Source organism: Siphateles boraxobius, unplaced genomic scaffold (assembly GCF_051911475.1).
Source record: "Siphateles boraxobius isolate OS27281-9 unplaced genomic scaffold, OSU_SipBor_1 1, whole genome shotgun sequence".
Lineage (NCBI taxonomy): Eukaryota > Metazoa > Chordata > Actinopteri > Cypriniformes > Leuciscidae > Siphateles > Siphateles boraxobius.
The window spans coordinates 29,542,466-29,562,199 of NW_027508699.1; the positions used below are offsets into that span (position 1 = coordinate 29,542,466).

The window sequence follows — 19,734 nt, forward strand, 5'->3', positions numbered from 1 at the left end:
TACCATGAAATTGGCTTTTCCCTCTGGTCAGGAGTCGTGGTTTAGTGAGATATTTTGAGTTAAAAAAATATATTTTTCTCCCCCTTTAAATGTCATAATACAAAGGAAAGTAGTACATTTATTTAGTGGACTACTTAAAAAACTAAAGTATTAACTAAATATTATAAATAATTTACAGGGAATAGCTGTCCCTCAATTTCATGTCACTGTTGTTACAATTTATAAAAACCACTACTTTGAAAAAATGCAACATCCTTGCCAACTTCTTTCTGGGTCAAATGCTAATTGGAGGTGAGGCTGTTTTGAAAAGCACATGGTGAGTTTGCACTCTCTCTTCATCTTTTAGCAATTTGATAAATAATTTGATAATTTCATGCGAGGACTTAATATGCGTCACTGGTGTTCTACAGATTATAGATCTGTAGAACACCATCTGTATAGATCTGTAATAGATCAAATTGCATGATTAAGTGATTTATTTACAACAATTTAAGAAGTGTGGTTTGAGCTACTCCTATATATATATATATATATATATATATATATATATATATATATATATATATATATATATATATACACACACACACACACACACACACACATATACTCCTTATCTCAAAACTTAATTATGCTCTCATGTAAAAACATGCAGACGCCTTTGGCTGCTCCAACTTTATCATTTTAAGAAATATTCCCATATTAGGTTCTCCTAACCCTCTTGTTGAGCCAGCTCTGAAAAAAGTCTTGCACGTTCACTGTGGAGCCTGTGTCTTTGATTTTCCAAAGCTGTTACATTTTCCTTTAGGATCATCTAAAATAGAAACAAAAAATCCAATAAAATCAGTATTACAATCTTAATAAAAAATTTTAAAAAATTAATTAATCATTGGGACACTTAATCAGTTCCTATTATCCTTTCACAATGCTGTGTAGTGATACCATGATGCAGATGGTAACACCACCGTACACTGATATACATAGGCCTACTGTACCAAGCATCAGCACAGACATTTTAAAACACATTTATCACTTTTTGATACTCACTTGCAGTTGCAGAGTCTCGGTTAGAGATGCGTTGGTTTCCCTCTGGCTCTCTAGAATACTTTCCAGCTCTTCTTGTAGTCTGGTCTGTTTTTTAGAGCTCAGTTGCAGTGCAGATTTCAAGACATCTTGGTCTTTTTCCTTCATCACTTTAGCTCCCTCGATCTTTTCAATTAAGGCCCGATGTGCTGCTCTGCATTGTGCAAGGCTAGCCAAGGGAGGCCAGGTAGCCCAAACCACAATGACGATCAGAGAGACCATGGACCACAACGTGAGGAGAGCCATGATCCAGTTACAGGTGTTCTGGGTAAAGTTGGATCTGGCCATCCTGAGAAAGATCATGAAGGACACAGACTACACTGACCTTCTACTGTCTGGTGTGACAGTGAGGGAAGTTTATGTGGAATCAGGGTTGAACCAGCTGCGTTTTGTTCAGGCTGGGCTGCGAGTCTAGAGCTCTGGATGTGAGTGCAAGCTACTTCAGGATATCTACATTGTTATTTTAAGGACCTTATCAGTGCTCTGAGGAATAATTACACATCGCTGTTTAAAAAAAAATCCAGTATTTCCCTGGAGACATTTCTTCCATGTGCTCAATGGCATTGTGGTTCTTAAATCACTGTAAAGCCACATCATGCCTTAATCGGTATGAGATGAAAATGGTGACATAGACTGACCAAAACGCACTAAAGAGTATAGTTCACACACCCTAAAATGAATATTCTCTCAGCATTTCCTCACTCACTGTACTGTTGTTTCAAACCTGTATGACTTTCTTTCTTCTGTCAAACAAAAACATAATGTCTTTTGAAAATGTTTTCTGGACCCCAATGACTTTTTCTTTTTTTGACAAAACAGTCGAAACGTCCTTTAAATATAATATTCTTAGAGTAAATAACATCGTTCAAAATCATTTCAAATCCTTTAAACCATAAGTCCACATTTTCACTCATTTACAGCAAAAGACATTCTTGTTTGAAATGACTTGAAAGTGAGCAAAAAATTACATTATATTTTCATTTATATATTTCAATTAACTTGGTGACAGAATAAATTATTAAAAATAAGAAATATCCTAAAAAGCACATGTTGATGCCAGAGCCAAAGAAAGACATGCTGTTGATTTCTTTCAACACATATCATGGGAAGCTAAGGGTTCTCAGAATATTCAGATGCCCTGTGGTTTGAAATTTCAAAGTAAACAGTGGCATCTACAAGAACCCAAAAAATCCAAATGTTTATCTGGGTGTTTAACAAAACAAGACTATCTTACAATGGAGATGGAAAGATCCTGTTTAGTTAAAACTCTGGGACTTTCAACATCCCTAGACATGTTGAAAATTAAGATAAAGCGTATATGACAAATACTCAGATTTATAAAACGCTACACTTGGCTTCCCAGTGCACTCCTCAGCCCACACACACACATAATAAAGACACTGTAACGGTATTCATCTTCAATTTTTTTATTTGAATGGACTTTTCTGATATATATATATATGTATAAATTTTTCGTAAATAAAACATAAAAATGGGCACAGTACTTTAATCAAACAGATAAGATTATTGTTATGACTTAACTACAAATGGCCACAACCATTTCCTGTAAGAGATAATGATGCTCATTTGCATATGGAATGTCATACAAAAAAATTGAATGTTTGAAGTGTTTTATGCAAAAGAAAATGAATAACGGGATAGTTCACACAAAAATAAAAATTCTGTCATCATTACGTTGTTCCAAACCTGTATGACTTTCTTTCCTCTGTGGAAGAGTTTGTTTTTAAAAATATTTCAGCACATTCAATGAAAGTTAATGTGGTCCAAAACAACTTTGACTTTAATTGTACAGACTAAAAATAAACACAAAGACATTTTTCAAAATATCTTTTGTGTTCCACAGAAGAAAGAAAGAAATACAGGTTTGGAGAATAAATGATTTTTCCTTTTTGAGTGAATTATCCTATTAAATCCTATTTATAGATAAGCAGCTTACCAAGTTGGTACAGCTCATTAAAGACAGCATTTAGGACTTTTATATGTTTAGAAGTCATTCCATTTGTCATAAACTTAGAATTTGATTTGCATAGGAAAAGCAGACATGCAGCACAACAAAAGCAACTGCAAAAGCAATCTTGAGATTATTCAATTCCTCATAGAGGACTGTGTAGTGCATTACTCCCAATATACATTAATATGCTTTGCTTTGAGTGCTGTAACTGATACTCAAGTCGTAAATAAATACTTTTTATCGACCGATCCAGCATGTATAGTTGTGAGGTGGCGAGTGAAAATGCTAAATGTTTGCTTTAGCTGCAACAGACCGGCATCACAAAATAATACTGTGTTGCACAGGACATTCTTAAAGCATGCACACCCTCACTCAGCCTTTATGTAAAATACAATTTTGCACTGGTTGCTCTTATGTTCTAAGAGTAACATGAACCCTACAGGCTTACATGAAGCTTATTGCTAAGTTTAATGCTCTATATTTGCCCTGCACATACCAAGCAAAGACATTAGATAGTTGTTGCGTTCTGAAAGCAAACAGAGCAGCTTAAGCCATGCTGTTGCTGTGCGTGTCATTTTCAGCTGAAATTGAGCGCACCAGCTCCTCCACCCAGCGCACCTCAGAGACCATCTGCTCAGCTAGCACTTCATAGCGGTTCTCCAACCGACCAAACTTGCGCTTGAGGGAATTGGCGGACAGCATGGCGGCTCGGGTCTCCTCCTGGCTCTGTCTGCGCAGGGTTTGTGTTTTCTGCAGCTCCTGTTTGATCTGATTGACATCCGCAGCAATGCTTTCATTCTCCTCCTTGTACCAGCTTTCCTTCTCCTCATAGATGGAGAGCAGAGCAGCCACATCCTCCCCGCAGGAGCGCTGGTTCTTCTCCAGCTCCCGTAGGCAATCCTCAGCTGAGGCTATCTCCTCCATGACCTGAGAGAAGCGCTCGAAATTGATGTAGGTGTTGTTAGGAGGCATGCTGGAGTGGGATTTGATAGTGTACTCCTTCAGACGGGTGGTCTTCAGACGCCTGCGCTCCGGCTTGCGCTCGCTCTCTTCAGGTCGAACGTTACGCCTTTTAATCACCTGTAGGGGACGATGGGATGAGAGCAAGTCAAGTAAAGAACAAATGGTGACAACTCAAAAGTGAGGGAAAGAGAAATATTCGAACCTTGATCCAGGGGTGTTGGAGACTGTCCTCGATTGTCATTCGCTTCCTAAATGTTAAAAGCAAATATTGAATTAATTATTAATAAACAGTTGACATATTAAACAATGAAACGTATACCAGTGTTATTTTAGTATTGTTTATGCATTATTCATAGAATTTACTAACATTTTGAATGAGCATTTTCAGTTCTCATTTTAATTTTATGTGATTGTTAAATATTAATGTGCTTTGTCATTTTATTAATTTTCCATCAATCTTTATTTATTTAGTTTTAGTAATTTTTTACATAAACACTTTAATTATTTGAAGTTTTTTATCTTATATTTATATATTTTATTTTATTATATAATTTCTAATAGTTTTAGTAATAACACTGGATTATACTAACTTAGGATCCTTGACCAGCAGTCGGCGAATGAAGTCCTTGGCGAGCTCACTTGTGTTGCTGAAGTACTCTTCATCAAAGTCATAGTTGACAGCTGAAATGTTAGTAAGTGTTTCTTGTTTGGTCTCGCCAAGAAACGGAGAAGCGCCACTCAAGCTAAAGAGCATTAATAATGCATTAATATTTGTTAAGCAAAGAACAACGGTATCATCTGGGTGTGGAAAAATCATGAAATCAATGCAGCCAAACAAGCCAATTCCTTGATAATTACTTACAGTATATATGTGATAACTCCAATGCTCCTGCAGCAAAGAAAATCACAAGAAAACCAATTAATTACAAGCAAAAATTAGCAAGTGAATATTATGTATTCACAACCGAAATAATATTTTATATACATTATTAGCTACGTTTCCAACCAAAGTTGCAAATTTAATAAAATTGGTATATCTATAAAAAATTTACAAATAAAGCCCCAAGAGAACAAAATTGTCACTTCCTGCCGCAAATATATGTGATAAAAATGGAAGTTGCTGCAATCAGGGAAGCCACTGTCTCCCTTTTATCCTACATCATACATGTCTTGCGCCTCAGAACACACAGACGAAACGCAATAAATGCTGTCATGTTATCTTGCGTTCGGATGCACTTCTGGGAGGTCATTATACCAAATCATTTTGAAGACAGAATAACTAAAACAACATTGAAATGCCGTGCAATGAAACTGATCCGCTGGTCCAGCTATCCAATCACATCCACTGTTGTCATGTTAGTTAGCAAAGTCATTTTAGTTTTTTTGTTGCGCATTTATACAGTAAATGTGTTTATATCAGCATTAAGCGCATGCCGTCTTATCAAATAAAAAATTGCCTGACTCAAATGAGCGAATGTGTTTTTTTAATGAACATTGTTTAGAATTTGTGCGCATTTTGATGTTGATGTTTATGACTCACCACATGTCTGCCTCCAGGCCAAGGGGCTCATAATTCACAATTTCTGGTGCTACAAATGACAAAAGATATGGCAAATTAAATTAGGATTCCAAATACACTTATAATAAGTAAAGATATAATTCAATGTTATAACAAACTTAGGTTCCCACCAACAAACTCAGGAGTTCCGAAGATGTTTTTAAATTCGTTTCCATCCTTAATCTGATGTGCAATTCCAAAATCTATCAGTTTGATTCTGGGGTTCGGCACATTTTTATCCAGCAGCATTATGTTTTCAGGCTGAAAACAAAGTGCATTCAAAACTTTTGTAGTACATTTTTCCATGTTAATGAGACATATTTCACCCTTTTTGAAAAAACATTTTGATTGATCCGCCATCTACATTAATCAATAGAAAATATTAAAACAAAACATACTAGTGCTCACCTTCAAGTCAAAGTGTGCTATGCGTTTAGAGTGTAGGTAGTAGACTCCATCCAGGATCTGCTTGAGGAACTGCGTGGCCTCCTCCTCGGTAAGCGACTCCTTCTCAGCCAGGAAGTCAAACAGCTCCCCTCCAGACACCAGCTCAAGGATCAGGATCACGTCGGTCTTGTTCTCAAAGATGTCGTGGAGGGTAATAATGTTACTGTGCTGAATCTCTCGGAGGATGTTCACCTCTCGTTCGATCTCCTCTCGGCTCACACCTCGTCGACTGGATGACAGCCGTCTCTTCTTGATAAATTTGGCGGCATATTCTGTTCCGGTGCTCTTTTCTTTACATTTACGCACAATGGCAAACTGTCCACTATAAAACGTGTTACAACGACACAAAGAGAAAAAAGAAATTAAAAGAGGAAACAGTGATCATGATGATGTTTTTATAATTAAAATTTTACAGAAAATAAGGACATATTTTGCGTATAGATGATATGTATATGAAATGTGTGCAAAAAAAGCACTGCACTGAACGAAAATTCATACATTTGTTATCCAAGTTATTCAACTCCCATTGCAAATCAGGTTTATTGACAATTCACAGAGTTTCAGCTGTTTGCAATGAAAAATCAAACAAAAGTCATTAAAATAACACAAATGTTTCATGTGGTTTCCCCAAATTGAATTGAAAATGCAACTTTTAATGACTTCTGCAATAATTCAAAATTATTAAACCCCCTGAATGAAATCCCTCACAAAAGGCACAAATCTGCAAAACAGGTGTTGTCTTAAGCACACCTTATGCGACTAATCAAGGGCTTCATTAGTTGCACCAAGTGTGCTTGAGCTAGAACATATGAAATATCTGAACTGGCTCAGTTTGTTGAGTGTCACATTTGAATGCATGTTATAAATATGGCATAAAAAGTTAAGAGAAGATATCATCGCCCTTCACAAACAAGGAACGCGATACAAAAAGATAGCGAAGGTACTAAATGTTCCTAGAGAAAGCGTTGGAAGTATAGTTTGCAAGTTTAAAGTTAAAGGAAAAGTGGTTACACTACCTGGATGGGGCAGAAAAAGGAAGCTATCAACGGCTGTAACCAGATTTCTGACAAGAGGTTTCAGCTGCTCAGTAAGGCACATACTAAATGCATGCCAAAACGCCAAGACGTACACCACTACTGACCCAAAAGCACAAGAAAAGTCGGCTCCAATTTGCTCAAAATCATATAAATAAGCCACAGAAGTTTTGGTATTCTGTTATATGGAGCGATGAAACAAAACTAGAACTTTTTGGCCCTATTAATCGGCAGTATGTCTGGAGGAAGAAGAATGAAGCATATGCTGAAAAGAACACTATGTCTAGAGTTAAGCATGCATGGTGGTGGGGCTCGGTGGTGCTCTGGGGCTGCTTTGCATCCTCTGGCACTGGGAACCTGCAGCGTGTGGAAGGCAAGATGGATTCATTGAAGTATCAGGAAATCCTAGAAAACGTCATGCCGTCGAAGCTTGGGCGTCATTGAAACTTTCAACAGGCATATCTCATACCTCCCAAGCATACATCAAATTCCACCAAGGCTTGGTTACAGAAGAAGTCCTGGAAGATTCTACAGTGGCCATCAGTCACATGACTTGAACCCTATAGAAAATATTTGGTGGGATTTGAAGACGACGGTTGCGCAAACCCAAGAATATTACTGAACTGGAGGCCATTGCTTATGGCTAAGATTCCTCAGAATAGCTGCCATAAGCTGGTGTCTGGTTATACATCTCATTTGCAGCAGGTCATAACAGAAAAAGGGTGCTCCACTAAGTAATAAAGATGCATGCCATGAAGGGGTTGAATAATTTTGAGACTGCAGAAGTCATCAAATGTTGCATTTCCAGTTGAATTTGGGGAAACCACTGGAAATATTTGTTGTGTTGAACTGTTTCAATTACTTTTGTTTGATTTGTTAATTGCAAACAACTGAAAGACTGTACACTTTGCCAATAAACCTGATTTGCACTGAGTGTTGAATAATTTATATTACAACTGTACATTCCACAAAACCAAACTGTAGTAAATTGGTAAAATGGTACAAATGCTGCATAATGCAACCAATGAGAACTATAAAATGTTGTGTGGTTAAAGTACTCTGACAGCTCTTCTCTGGCCCATCTCTAGTCTCATTTGCACTACAGCTGTGTCCATGCTCAGTGAGCGAGCATATGCATTGTAAAGCAGTGATGTCATGCTGCAGCAGCACAGAACAGAAACCTTCACGTCCATATATAGGAAGAAAGGCAGTGTTTGCAGATGATTAAGTCACTGTGCTGGGGATTTTTAAATTGCAGGATTCTCATGACTGTTTGTTTTTATACTGCACTGATAAGCACAAACACTACGTTGCCTTTGCAAATCAATGTATTCATTTTACCTTATATCTCATCAAAAAGCTTTCATAATTATAGATCTTTGTATTATCCTCTATGTGTGAGACCATTTTAAGTCAGGTTAAACTAGTTTTACAGAGTTTTAAGAAGAGAAATGGCATCTCTTACCTTCCTAACTCCTCTCCCATTTCATAGCACAGCTCCACATCCTCCTGCCTGAAGCCAGCCATGATTTACTGACTTCAAATTAATCTGTTAGAAAATGACCAGAAATAGTGCTTGTTAGGACTAGTTTAGTTGCATTGATTTGACTTCATCATACCACTAGACCAGTTTACTGACAATGACTATACATGGTTTGTAACTGTTCTGAAGAGTGCACATGCTTCGGTATTTACTCTTGCCCTCACAGGATGTTGGATTTTAAACTGACATGGGAATGAGAAGTTCCATGTACAGAGTGTGGACATTATATTCTTACATACGTCATTCTCATTACCTACAGTCATACACTAGGGTTGCCAGTTTTTTTAACCTTCCTTTCTTTCTTTATCATTGCCCTTTAACAGCGAATATCTCAGCACTGTAGTGCAGTACAAACTCGCACTAAAATTACATCCCCGTTAAATCTATCTCAGCTATGCTTTAAGACATGTTTCAAGCCTTAATTAATGGCTTAATAGGTAAAGACAACTACAACAACCATTTATTTTAGTGCAGAGGTTAGTTTCACGGTCAAAAAATTAATTTTAATGTGGTTAATGAAGTCATAAAACAAATACGAAATAAGTATATTACGATAATCCACAAAATATCTAATAAAGCACTGACTTATTCCAGTAGCCATCTAGCTATCTTGTAAAAGAAACGATCAGCAAACACCGGCAAGCTACGTATTCGTTGACATACGAAACACATTACGGAATAAATGAATACGATTTTCTCTATAATATTAACAATTCTACCTAGAACACTATTATAGAATAAGTAAACGCCGAGAGTTTGTTTTTTTACATACCTTAACGTCGTCGCATTCCTCAGCCAATGGGTATTTTCCGGTTGCTGCACTCTAGAGAGGCGTGGCTTGTTCAGTGACATCATCGAGACTCCACCGCAGGATGATGTCAACTTGTACCTGTTATTAAGAGTCTGCCAGGTGTTAGCACACTGATAAGTTAAAACCTATATTGTTGGGCTTGTTTTGCACTGTTCCTTTGTCAGTGTTACCACAACAGACTCATAACACACATAAAAGGGTGTGTATATATATATATATACACACACACACACACACACACACACACACACTCGCTCTCTCTCTCTCTCTAATACACTCTATTAACCATAATTGCTCTGGAAATTCTCTTGACTTTATGTATGCAGCAGGGTTTGCGTGTAGTGGGAGACCAGCATTAATCTACTTTTTTCTTTGATCCTTTAGTAAAAATTGTTTTTCATTAATTCATTCGTTCGTTCATTCATTCATTCAAACAAACATTGTAATAAACTTTAACATATAATACTATGATAAAATATGATAACGTAAACATGTAGATCATTAAAATAAAAGAAAACAACAAAATCAAGGAACAAAAACAAAGGCCGTGCTCAAGTTCAAGGCGACAGTCCAAACAGTGAATATAATCTATATAGACAAAGGAAAATTTAACTTCAAGAATGAACAAAAAAGTGACGTCGATGCACGAGACCACGAGTTTGAAGTTCAATGTGTGAAAATGCAATATCCAGCGCAAATGGAAATTTTAGGCCGGGCGAAGTAGCCTATATGAAGCCATTTCCTTAGCTTAGCCAACATGTGGCAGTGGCACATACTTTTTGAAACTGTCAAACAAAAAAAATAACGAATTTGTTATTGAAAAATGTCTATATGTATTTTGCAGCCTAGGTTTAAGTGAGTACAACTAAATGCATTAACATAAACCGTAGGAAACAATGCTTCCAAGGAATGACACATTTTTGGCATTTATGAAGTGAAGGCGGGACCAAAACTTGATTGACTAGAGTGAAAGCCAATAGACCAATAGTGGACGCTTGGAAGTAGATGAGTTAGCCAATCGGTAACGTACTGCAAAATATGGGCGGGATATGTTTAAACAGCTGATAGTTGAGTCTGCGGAGGGCAGTGCAGATGGGGGAGACGACAACAACATTTTGGCATCATGAGATTTTTGTCAAGTCTCCTTTGGACAGCTCTTTTTTTCAAACAGGTGAGACGCAAGATGACACAACATAATCTGTTTGCTTTTTGGTGGGTTTCTCAAAAGGATTGTACCCAGTTTGTTTAATTTGTTTGCCGATGGTTACTGGCTACCTGCTATAATACGATTAGCTTTCGGTGGACGTCGGTAGGGATGTGCTCGTGCACGTTTGGGGCCCGCGCGGCCGAGTCTTCTCGCACTCCTGTTGACATGACACTGCTACTGCTAAACAAATCTACAACACTGATCAAACGAGCGACAAACTGTTGTTTTTGCTGGATCATCAATAATGGAAAACCTTTGTTTTAAATTGATTGTTTATTTTGCAAACAGTGAGACTTGTACACTGGAAATGTCAGTCATTTTCCAGAAGACGAATATAAACATGCTAACTGTTACATCAAAACCCCGGTTTAGTTGGTAAACCGTAAGTTACCTCACACCTTACCAAAATTATATTAAATTAGATGTAAAAAGTATGAATTGCCTGAGATACATTTTTTTTGTTACAATAACGAACCGTTATATGTATACATTTTAATTTATATATATATATATATAGTATTATTATTTTTCTTACTAGTTATGCCCATTGGAGTATTATGTTTATTCCATTTAATGTTATTAGAATTATTTTAGTGTCATGTGTTAACGTGATGGTGTATTGTGTTTGTGTGGGTCACAATGAGCTCTGTCTACATGCAATTATTGTCCAGTTGCTGAAAAGGCTATTTATGATGATTTGTAACTCATCATGTGGCCTTTTATCATACCACATGTGTTATTATCAGTCCATTTTACAGTAACAAATTCCTGAATGATGTAATGTATTAAGAAAATTAATAACATCTCAGTAACACTAAAGCAAAAGCAACACAATTTCTAAATGTGGTCCTGCAATTTATTTGAAAATCAAACTTGTAATTAGAATACATATATATGAATGATTTTATAAGGGTTAAAAAAATGCTTTATGCAAGTTCATGTCACCTCTCATGTCACCGTCAGACTTTTACACATTTCTTTTCTATGGTCAGTTTTTCCTTCAAGGAGGAAATGCACAAACCCAACCAATAACCTGAACTGTATCCATTCTGATTCACAGGTTTTAGGTGAATATGGCATGGCACATTTCAGCGATCAGGGGAACAGTAAAGGCAAAGATTACTGCATATTCTTCAACTCTCAGTGGGCTCGACTACCTCAGGACCTCAGTAAAGCAGTTAGTAGCAATTTACATTTTTACACACACACACACACACACACACACACACACACACACACACACACACACACACACACACACACACACACACACACACACACACACACACACACACACAGACAGACACAGATTCAGATTATAATGATTTAATGATAAAAGGCCTCATTCCCAACAGAAACCCTTGCTGTATCTGAAACTGCAGTATACATTTTATCATCACAATACTGGCACTCATTCATCCTTTATTGTTTTTTCAGACACGGCTGCAGACTTACGATCTCACCCCCTCTGTCCTGTGCTCCCCCTCTGATGTACCCGAGGGTGGCTTCCCAAACAGCATCCCAATGGTGATGAGAGGAAATTGCACTTTCTATGAAAAAGTCCGATTGGCCCAGATCAATGGTGCCAAGGGACTACTGATCGTCAGCAAAGATAGACTAGTAAGACTATAACACCATTCATGTCATTAAATTATTTTCACAGGAGTCACAATAAGTTTGTTTGACATCCTTTACAGACTCCACCCTCAGGCAACAAGTCCCAGTATGAGGAGATAGACATCCCAGTGGCCTTGCTAAGCTATAAAGACATGCTGGACATCAGTAAGGTAATTTTTCATAAGAGCAGTTTGTATTTGGACTGAAATTGCCCAATCAAAATCACTTCAACACACATCATGTTCAAATCACAAAGGCACTAAAAGTTTCGAAGGCATTTATTTCTCTTTTATTTCTGTTTGTAGACGTTTGGGGAGAAACGACAGGTGGCCATGTATGCGCCCAATGAATCGGCGGTCGACTACAACATGGTGCTCATCTTCCTGATGGCAGTGGGCACAGTGGCTGTCGGAGGATATTGGGCTGGAAGCAGGGACATTAAAAAGTATGAATTGTGCCCTTGTAACATTGTGAGCCCTTGAGGCACAGGTTGCTGGATAAATAAGAGTTTAATCAACTAAACCCACATCTGTGTGCCGGCAGACGTTACATGAAGCACAAAAGGGACGACGGTGCCGAGAAACAAGACGAGGAGATCGTTGACGTCACCCCCATCATGATTTGTGTGTTTGTGGTCATGTGCTGCTCTATGCTGGTGCTTTTATATTTCTTCTATGATCAATTGGGTAAATAAGTCATTTAAGTATTACCGTTATTCAACAAACTGTGTGTACTTCGGTTGAACTTGATGATTTGATTTATTCCTCTGCATTTTTCGCACAGTGTATATGACTATAGCAACGTTCTGTCTGGCATCTGCCGTCGGTCTGTATAGCTGTCTTTGGCCTTTTGTCCGAAGACTACCATTTGGGAAATGCAGGTCAGAGATGTGCATGAGAAAGACAAGATAAGATTCTTTCCTTTTGGATTTGTATTGAAGGAGATGCTTTGTGTGTTGACAGGATACCTGAGAATAACTTGCCATATTGCCACAAGCGGCCACAGGTGCGCATGCTGATCCTTTCAGCCTTCTGTATAGGAGTCAGCGTCACTTGGGGAGTTTTCCGCAACGAAGACCAGTAAGAATATTGAAAACCACTTTAGGTCTTGAGATTCTTGACACTTTCAGCACTATTACGGGTGGTATCTGATGAAAAATCATGTTCCCTAGGTGGGCGTGGATACTTCAGGATGCGTTAGGCATCGCTTTCTGTCTCTACATGCTGAAAACAATCAGGTTGCCTACTTTCAAGGTGAGTTTAAAATGCTGGTGGATGCTGACGATTACCTTAGCGTGTGGAGGTGACGCATTTCCTACTGTAAGGGGATTTACAGTCAAAGACCCAGAACCAGATATGAAGAATGAAGACCCAGAGTCAGAATTATAATAAATTAAAGAAACGTTTTACTGAAGATAGTTTGCAGTTTCATCAGCAGAAGACAGCTTCAATACTCACACAGGAGTTCGTAGGCCGTCTCCCTTACAGTTACAAAGATCACAGCAGTTATACCATTTCCAAGGTCTAAGATACGTCATTGCTTACAGGTTGAATGGTTCTCATGGGCTAAGAAATAGATAAATAGAGTAATTTTCCACACATACACAGATAGACTGAAGCATATCTCCATGGATTATGCAGCTGACACTCGGACCCTGAAGTTAGGCACGTCATGACCTTCCAGGTCGCAGATTTGGGTTGTTGGCCGCCAGCATGTCCAGAACAACAACTCAGTCAATCTCCAATAATGCCAGTGGTTCCTTAACCTGTAACCAAAAAGACTAACACACACACACACACACACCGACAAACATCTTTTCCGATGTTGGATTTGGTCAGGCTCTAACTATTAACAGGAGAGTCATCTCAAAACATCAAGATAATGCGTTCTTTCTCTCAAGGATAGCTACACTTTAGTCTAAATGGAAAATATAGGCTTTAACTGAGAAATGGTCTCTTAAACTATAGATCCCTATACGTTTTAACACGTTGAAGACCTTTCTCAAACACAAAACAAGTCCCTATTTTATTTCTGGAATCCGGGCTGAATAAGCAAGCACTGTTACTGCATTCAGATAGCAAATACTGACATTAAAGAATACATGAAAAGAACATTTCAGTAATCACACTGGTAACTTTTATTACAAAGTAAAATCTCTAGAGAAGTCATTCTACCCATTTGATATTTAGAAGGAAAAATATTGATTAATACCTCAATTATAATCAATCATTACATATACATTGAACCAGCAGTGGATTCCAATCCACCCCCTTCACTGATTTTTCTTGTCATTGTAGGCCTGCACTCTGCTGCTGGTCGTGCTGTTCGTGTATGATGTCTTTTTTGTTTTCATAACACCACTCTTTACTGAGGTACAATGCTCTTCTCAGTTTCGTTTTTTAAAATTGATGCAAAATAAAAAAATATATTCTTTAGCATTTAATTGTTTATTGTTCCATGCAGAGTGGGGAAAGTATCATGGTTGAGGTGGCGGCTGGTCCCTCTGATTCCTCTACTCATGAAAAGGTAGGAAGGGGTTGTTGTTTTTTTGGATACATTTTTGTATTGTTTTGTGGTGTCAATTTGGGCATCTTTGTCTTCATTAGCTTCCCATGGTGTTGAAAGTGCCCAGGTTAAATTCGTCTCCTCTGGTCCTGTGTGACCGGCCCTTCTCTCTCCTGGGCTTCGGGGATATCTTGGTACCAGGTAACATCATTACTGTTGTTGCATCCGCTGCATGATGAACAGATTTCCAGAGTTCGTGGAAAGATATGGTGATTTTTTGTTTTAACCAAAACTGAAATTAAAGTTTTCATTTTAGCCAAAAAGGTCATTGAACTTGGTAAGCTAATATTGTGTCGTTTTTTTCAGGTGATAAATTAAACTAGTTGTGGGAAATCTCTGTGCAATGAGTCGCCTCTCGTAATTGTTAGCCAAACTAAATTTACATAATGCTACTTTAGCATCCTTTCTAGTCACGGTAAAGTGTCCACACTGCTGACATGTTTGACTGTCTAAACTTCACTGCGGTGAATGGTTTCGCCCTCCAAATCGAATTTGACTTTTTATTTTTGTTTCCATTTCGGATTAATATTTTTGATTGTTGGATTAATATTTTTGGTTGTTTCAGTAAAAGAAAGAGAAAATATTAGGCAAACTTGGCCATCTGCCTCTGCATGTCAAGCCTGATAAAAATATGTTATTAAAGATTTAGAAAATCTTCAAATATACAATGCTTGTATCTGATTTCTTTGTTTTTTAAGAAAAGTTATTGAAATCAAACTCTGCCTCAACATCCTTCTGTTTTTCCTTTCTTCCTTTTAGCCTTTTTTGATAATTTGATCTTCCTTTTCATTTTGTTTCCTCAGGTTTGCTTGTAGCGTATTGTCACAGATTTGACATTCTCATGCAGACTTCTCGAATATACTTTCTGGCCTGCACTATTGGTAAGACACTGGTAACCTTTTAAATTCAGATATGTTTAATGTGGTAATACACTGACATTCTATAGAGCAATATTTCTACTCTCATGCTTTAGTTGAGTTATTTGGTATCTTTTTAAGCATGTACAGTACATGGTGCTTATCATTGAAGGATTGTGAATATGATCTCTGTTTGTTTAGGCTACGGCTTTGGTCTTCTCATCACATTTGTGGCTCTGGCTCTGATGCAGATGGGTCAGCCTGCCCTCTTATACCTGGTGCCTTGCACACTTCTCACCAGCCTTGCGGTGGCACTGTGGCGCAAGGAGTTGCCTTTGTTCTGGACAGGAAGTGGATTTGTGGTGAATACCAGTTTGATATGAGTGCCTTCTTCGATCGGAAAAGTTCTAGGGTTATGTACAGTTACTAGAATTACAGTTGAGTAAAACCACCCACGTGTTTTTTGTTCCGCTCTTATTTGCTCTCATTTTCACTGTGGGTGTCTTCTTTTGATTAAAGGAGGGGTTCGGTGTCAACCTGTACCTTAAGATTAAAACATTTCCATGTATAATATGTTTAATTGTTCTTAAAGGGGCAGTTCACCCAAAAATGAAGATTTTGTCATCAATTACTCACTCTCATGTCGTTCCAAACCCATAAACTTTCCCTCCATAGAGTGCATTAGTTCCCAGCAGCGCTGGTTCGGGAATTATTTTTTCCATTCATGCATCCCATAGGGATTTAAAAAAAGCAAATCATGAATCATAACATTATAAACTTTGATTTGAAGCAAAAAATTTTTTTTTTTTTAAATCGGACAAAATAACAAAGGTACAAGAATGTGTACTTAACGGCTATAGTGAGAAAAAGAACTACAATCCAATGAATCATTGCGAACAGCATAATCGAATTAAAAATTGAGAAATATAAAACTTATCATGTGCAAATGCAGTTTACATATTTAAAAACAATATATTTAAAGTTTATTGCAAAATATGCATATATATACAAACATTTAAGTATTTTGAGAGCCATTTTGGCACATTAAGATTTTTTCGACTCACGGATTGGTGCAATTTTCTGCACATCATCATGGGTAATGTTGTTTTTAATTAGAAATGTTAAATATGATTATTTTTAAAATACGCTGAAATAATGCGGGCTGACGGCTTCAACAGAAGCAAAAACCACAGATTAACATCCTCGTAGCTCACAGTAGGTCTGTTTTTAAAAGGTTTATTAGTTATCGTTAAAAAACTATTTCCCTATGGGAATGAATGGAGTTTTTACTTCCGGAACCTGACCTTGCGCTCTATTGAAAGTCTCATCATCCTAAAAAATTGACACTTCACAAAGTTGAAAAAGAGATCGTAACATAAATCCATATGAACTGTGTGGTTTAATTGAAGTCTTCTGAAGAGACTCAATTACTTGATATGACGAATAGATTTAATTTAGACATTGATCAGCAAACATTCACTCAAATATGGTAAATGGAAGCTCGACCTCAAAAGAACAAACCTCATTGGTTCTCGCGTGTGGAACAGAAATCTCTCAGATTTCATTTAAAGATATCTTCATTTGTTTTCACAGGTTTGGAACAACATGAGAGTTTTCATTTTTGGGTGAACCAACCTGTTATCACACAATCAGCCATTTACATTCTTTAATTTCATAGGCATTTGTCTAAAGATGTTTAGAAACGTCTGTGGCAGAGATCCTGAATGGAAACTCTACCTTCTGTATAAAAGATTTTACAGGGATTTTGAAGGCTTTAGACAAATGCCTGTTTGACTGAATTTATTAAATCCAAATTTGTCCCTCTTCTAAACCGCAGTAACAGGAAATGCTGTGCTACAGACTGATATACAAGAGTTAAAACCACTCACTAGTCACTATGGGTTGACAAACACTGGATCTCTCCTTTAGGTCTGGTAAGAGATCTGTGTACCGGAAGAGGGCTTATGTTTCATTTCCTCAGCTCTTTAGCTAACAGTGATTATGATTGGAGATTGGTTGATCTATGGTGATTTTCTGTATGATGTAGAGAAGAATCTGATCCTTGTCATCTTGTCATCGAGTGTTTGCTCCTTCACTACGTCATAAATCAGAAACCATTTTCTCATTCTCACTTCTCAGTGAAGCGATTCTAACATTTTTCTTCTGCTTTAAATTCCAGTAAGTCTATTATGCTCACCAACGCTGCATTTTTTTGATCAAAAACAGTAAACATCACAACTTAAAATAAATGTATTTTATTATTTTTGAATTTTCAGCATCATTACTCCAGTCTTCAGTGTCATATGATCCTTCAGAAATCATTCTAATATGCTGATTTGCTGCTCAATTAACATTTATTATCAATATTGAAAATTGTTGTGCTGCTTCATATATTTGTGGAAATCTTTGATGAATAGAAAGTTAATAATTTATGTGAAATAGAAATATTTTAACATTATAAATGTCTTGATTTCTAGTTTTGAAAAATTGTATGTGTCCTTGATGAATCTCAATGATTTCTTTCAAAAAAATCTTACTGGGCTCAAACATTTATGTAGTGTGCATATATAAATTTATGAATCAAAATTAAATAAAACTTTCTCTCCTTTCTTCCACAGCCTCCTCCAATTGTAATGGAACAAATAAACTGTACTCAAATCCCAGGACCGTCCACAGATGAACCCCAGTCCAATCCGGAGCCGCCAGACTCTGAAACGACCAATCAGAGTGAGGACCCTCCTCCACCAGCCCAAGTGCAAGTTCCGCATCTTACAGATGCATCTACTTAATAAAAACAAAAGACTGGAAGGATGCTAATTTCTTTTAAATTTTTTGAAGTCAGTTATATATCCGACCATATATGTAATAGACTTGAGCAGTATGAACATCTCAGTGCACTTGTTTTAAGCTTTTGAAATTGTACAGTCTTTTTGAACAGAAAAACATGAGGAGACAACACCTGCTGTGCTTCATCCAACTTGTGTCAAGTTTACGTTTGATGGTATTGGCAGGGCGTCGAAGGGACTGCTTTAATCTTCGTCACAAGGATTTCAACTCTGTGTGTTCATTTTGTTCTCTCTCTTCCTTTCGTTTGTAAATAGACTGTAAAAACAGTCTTTCAGTAAATGAAACAAAGTGCAGCTAGACATTTTAAAACAAATGTCCAGAAAATTCAAGACAGCTCAAAAAAGAAAAAAAAAGAAAAAATTCTATTTGGCTTCCAGTTGATAATGCATTAGTGACAGGTTCTTGTCACAACAGCGCTGAAGTATCACATTCTTTAAAATACGGTGCTAATAAGGACTGAATGAACCAAAGGCGTTGGGAATAATGATTTATTAGTTTTCCTTAGTTCTGAGATGCGAATGCTGTGGATTGAGATGGTTAATCGTTTGTATTACGCTATGCTGTATAATTAAGAGCAGCACTGTTATACATGGCCACATAATTTAACAAAAACTTTGGAATGTGACTTTAACTTTAGTTGCATTGATATTGATCATATTCATATGCTCATGGCTTATTTAAAAGTATGTATTTAGAATTTGCTGTTTACTTGATGGAAGGGATGTTTGAGGTCTTTAAATAAAAACTGAAGTGCATTTTTAAAGCAAGTGCAGTCTTTAAGGATACTTTCCTGCCCATCTGTTGAGTGACAGTCCTGTTTTACCGTAGGAATTTTGAATTCATGTTACCTTTTTTTAAAAAGTTGTTTTTGCAGTGTAAAGCACTATGTCTTTGTGTATGATTTTACAATCTGAAGTTACATCGAGTTTATTTAAGAAGTTTATGTTGCGCTGTGGTCTCATTGAAATCTTTTTGACTTGGGTATAACTTGGACAAGTTGTAATCAAGTTCTGTCCATTTATTAATACTCCTGCAGTATTAATAAATCAAGATATGCTGTAAAAGTCAGATTTTGAAAAGTTGTTGAAGAGTGCGTATATTAAAGGAATAATGGATTATGTTATAAACTTTGTATTGTGGTGTTTTAATGTGAGAGCACTTGCAAAATACTTCGTGATTACTGGCAAGAATGTGTTGTAAAATACTATTCATGGGTTCTTGCCTTGACAT

At 37.0% G+C, this 19,734-nt stretch overlaps 2 protein-coding genes across 5 annotated transcripts; one reads left to right on the top strand and one right to left on the bottom strand.

Annotated features, from left to right (window-relative positions):
- Nucleotides 1–2,983: 2,983 nt before the first annotated feature.
- dapk3 (death-associated protein kinase 3) lies at nucleotides 2,984–9,464 on the bottom strand. Of its 3 annotated transcripts, none has more exons than XM_077232263.1 (9): nucleotides 9,373–9,464; nucleotides 8,523–8,606; nucleotides 5,985–6,345; nucleotides 5,708–5,837; nucleotides 5,559–5,607; nucleotides 4,881–4,907; nucleotides 4,609–4,761; nucleotides 4,221–4,266; nucleotides 2,984–4,135 (listed from the first exon to the last, which is right to left on the bottom strand). In XM_077232263.1, exons 2-9 carry the CDS (start codon nucleotides 8,582–8,584, stop codon nucleotides 3,602–3,604), a joined length of 1,362 nt encoding a protein of 453 aa, XP_077088378.1. In that variant the 5' UTR covers nucleotides 8,585–8,606; nucleotides 9,373–9,464; the 3' UTR covers nucleotides 2,984–3,601. The 3 variants fall into 3 exon arrangements, with proteins under 3 accessions (XP_077088378.1, XP_077088389.1, XP_077088398.1); XM_077232274.1 differs by having other exon boundaries at nucleotides 9,369–9,438; XM_077232283.1 differs by lacking the exon at nucleotides 4,609–4,761 and having other exon boundaries at nucleotides 9,373–9,444.
- Nucleotides 9,465–10,449: 985 nt separating this feature from the next.
- Nucleotides 10,450–19,631, top strand: sppl2 (signal peptide peptidase-like 2). 2 transcript variants are annotated; one of them, XR_013204834.1, is made up of 15 exons: nucleotides 10,450–10,582; nucleotides 11,679–11,795; nucleotides 12,056–12,238; nucleotides 12,316–12,405; nucleotides 12,541–12,680; nucleotides 12,779–12,921; nucleotides 13,019–13,115; nucleotides 13,198–13,314; nucleotides 13,407–13,488; nucleotides 14,533–14,607; nucleotides 14,699–14,761; nucleotides 14,842–14,941; nucleotides 15,604–15,681; nucleotides 15,859–16,094; nucleotides 18,276–19,631. XR_013204834.1 is itself a non-coding variant. In XM_077232530.1 (15 exons), the coding sequence occupies exons 1-15, from the start codon at nucleotides 10,535–10,537 to the stop codon at nucleotides 18,444–18,446; spliced, it is 1,665 nt and encodes a 554-aa protein (XP_077088645.1). In that variant the 5' UTR covers nucleotides 10,453–10,534; the 3' UTR covers nucleotides 18,447–19,631. The 2 variants fall into 2 exon arrangements, 1 of the variants encoding a protein (XP_077088645.1); XM_077232530.1 differs by having other exon boundaries at nucleotides 10,453–10,582; nucleotides 15,859–16,019.
- Nucleotides 19,632–19,734: the final 103 nt, after the last annotated feature.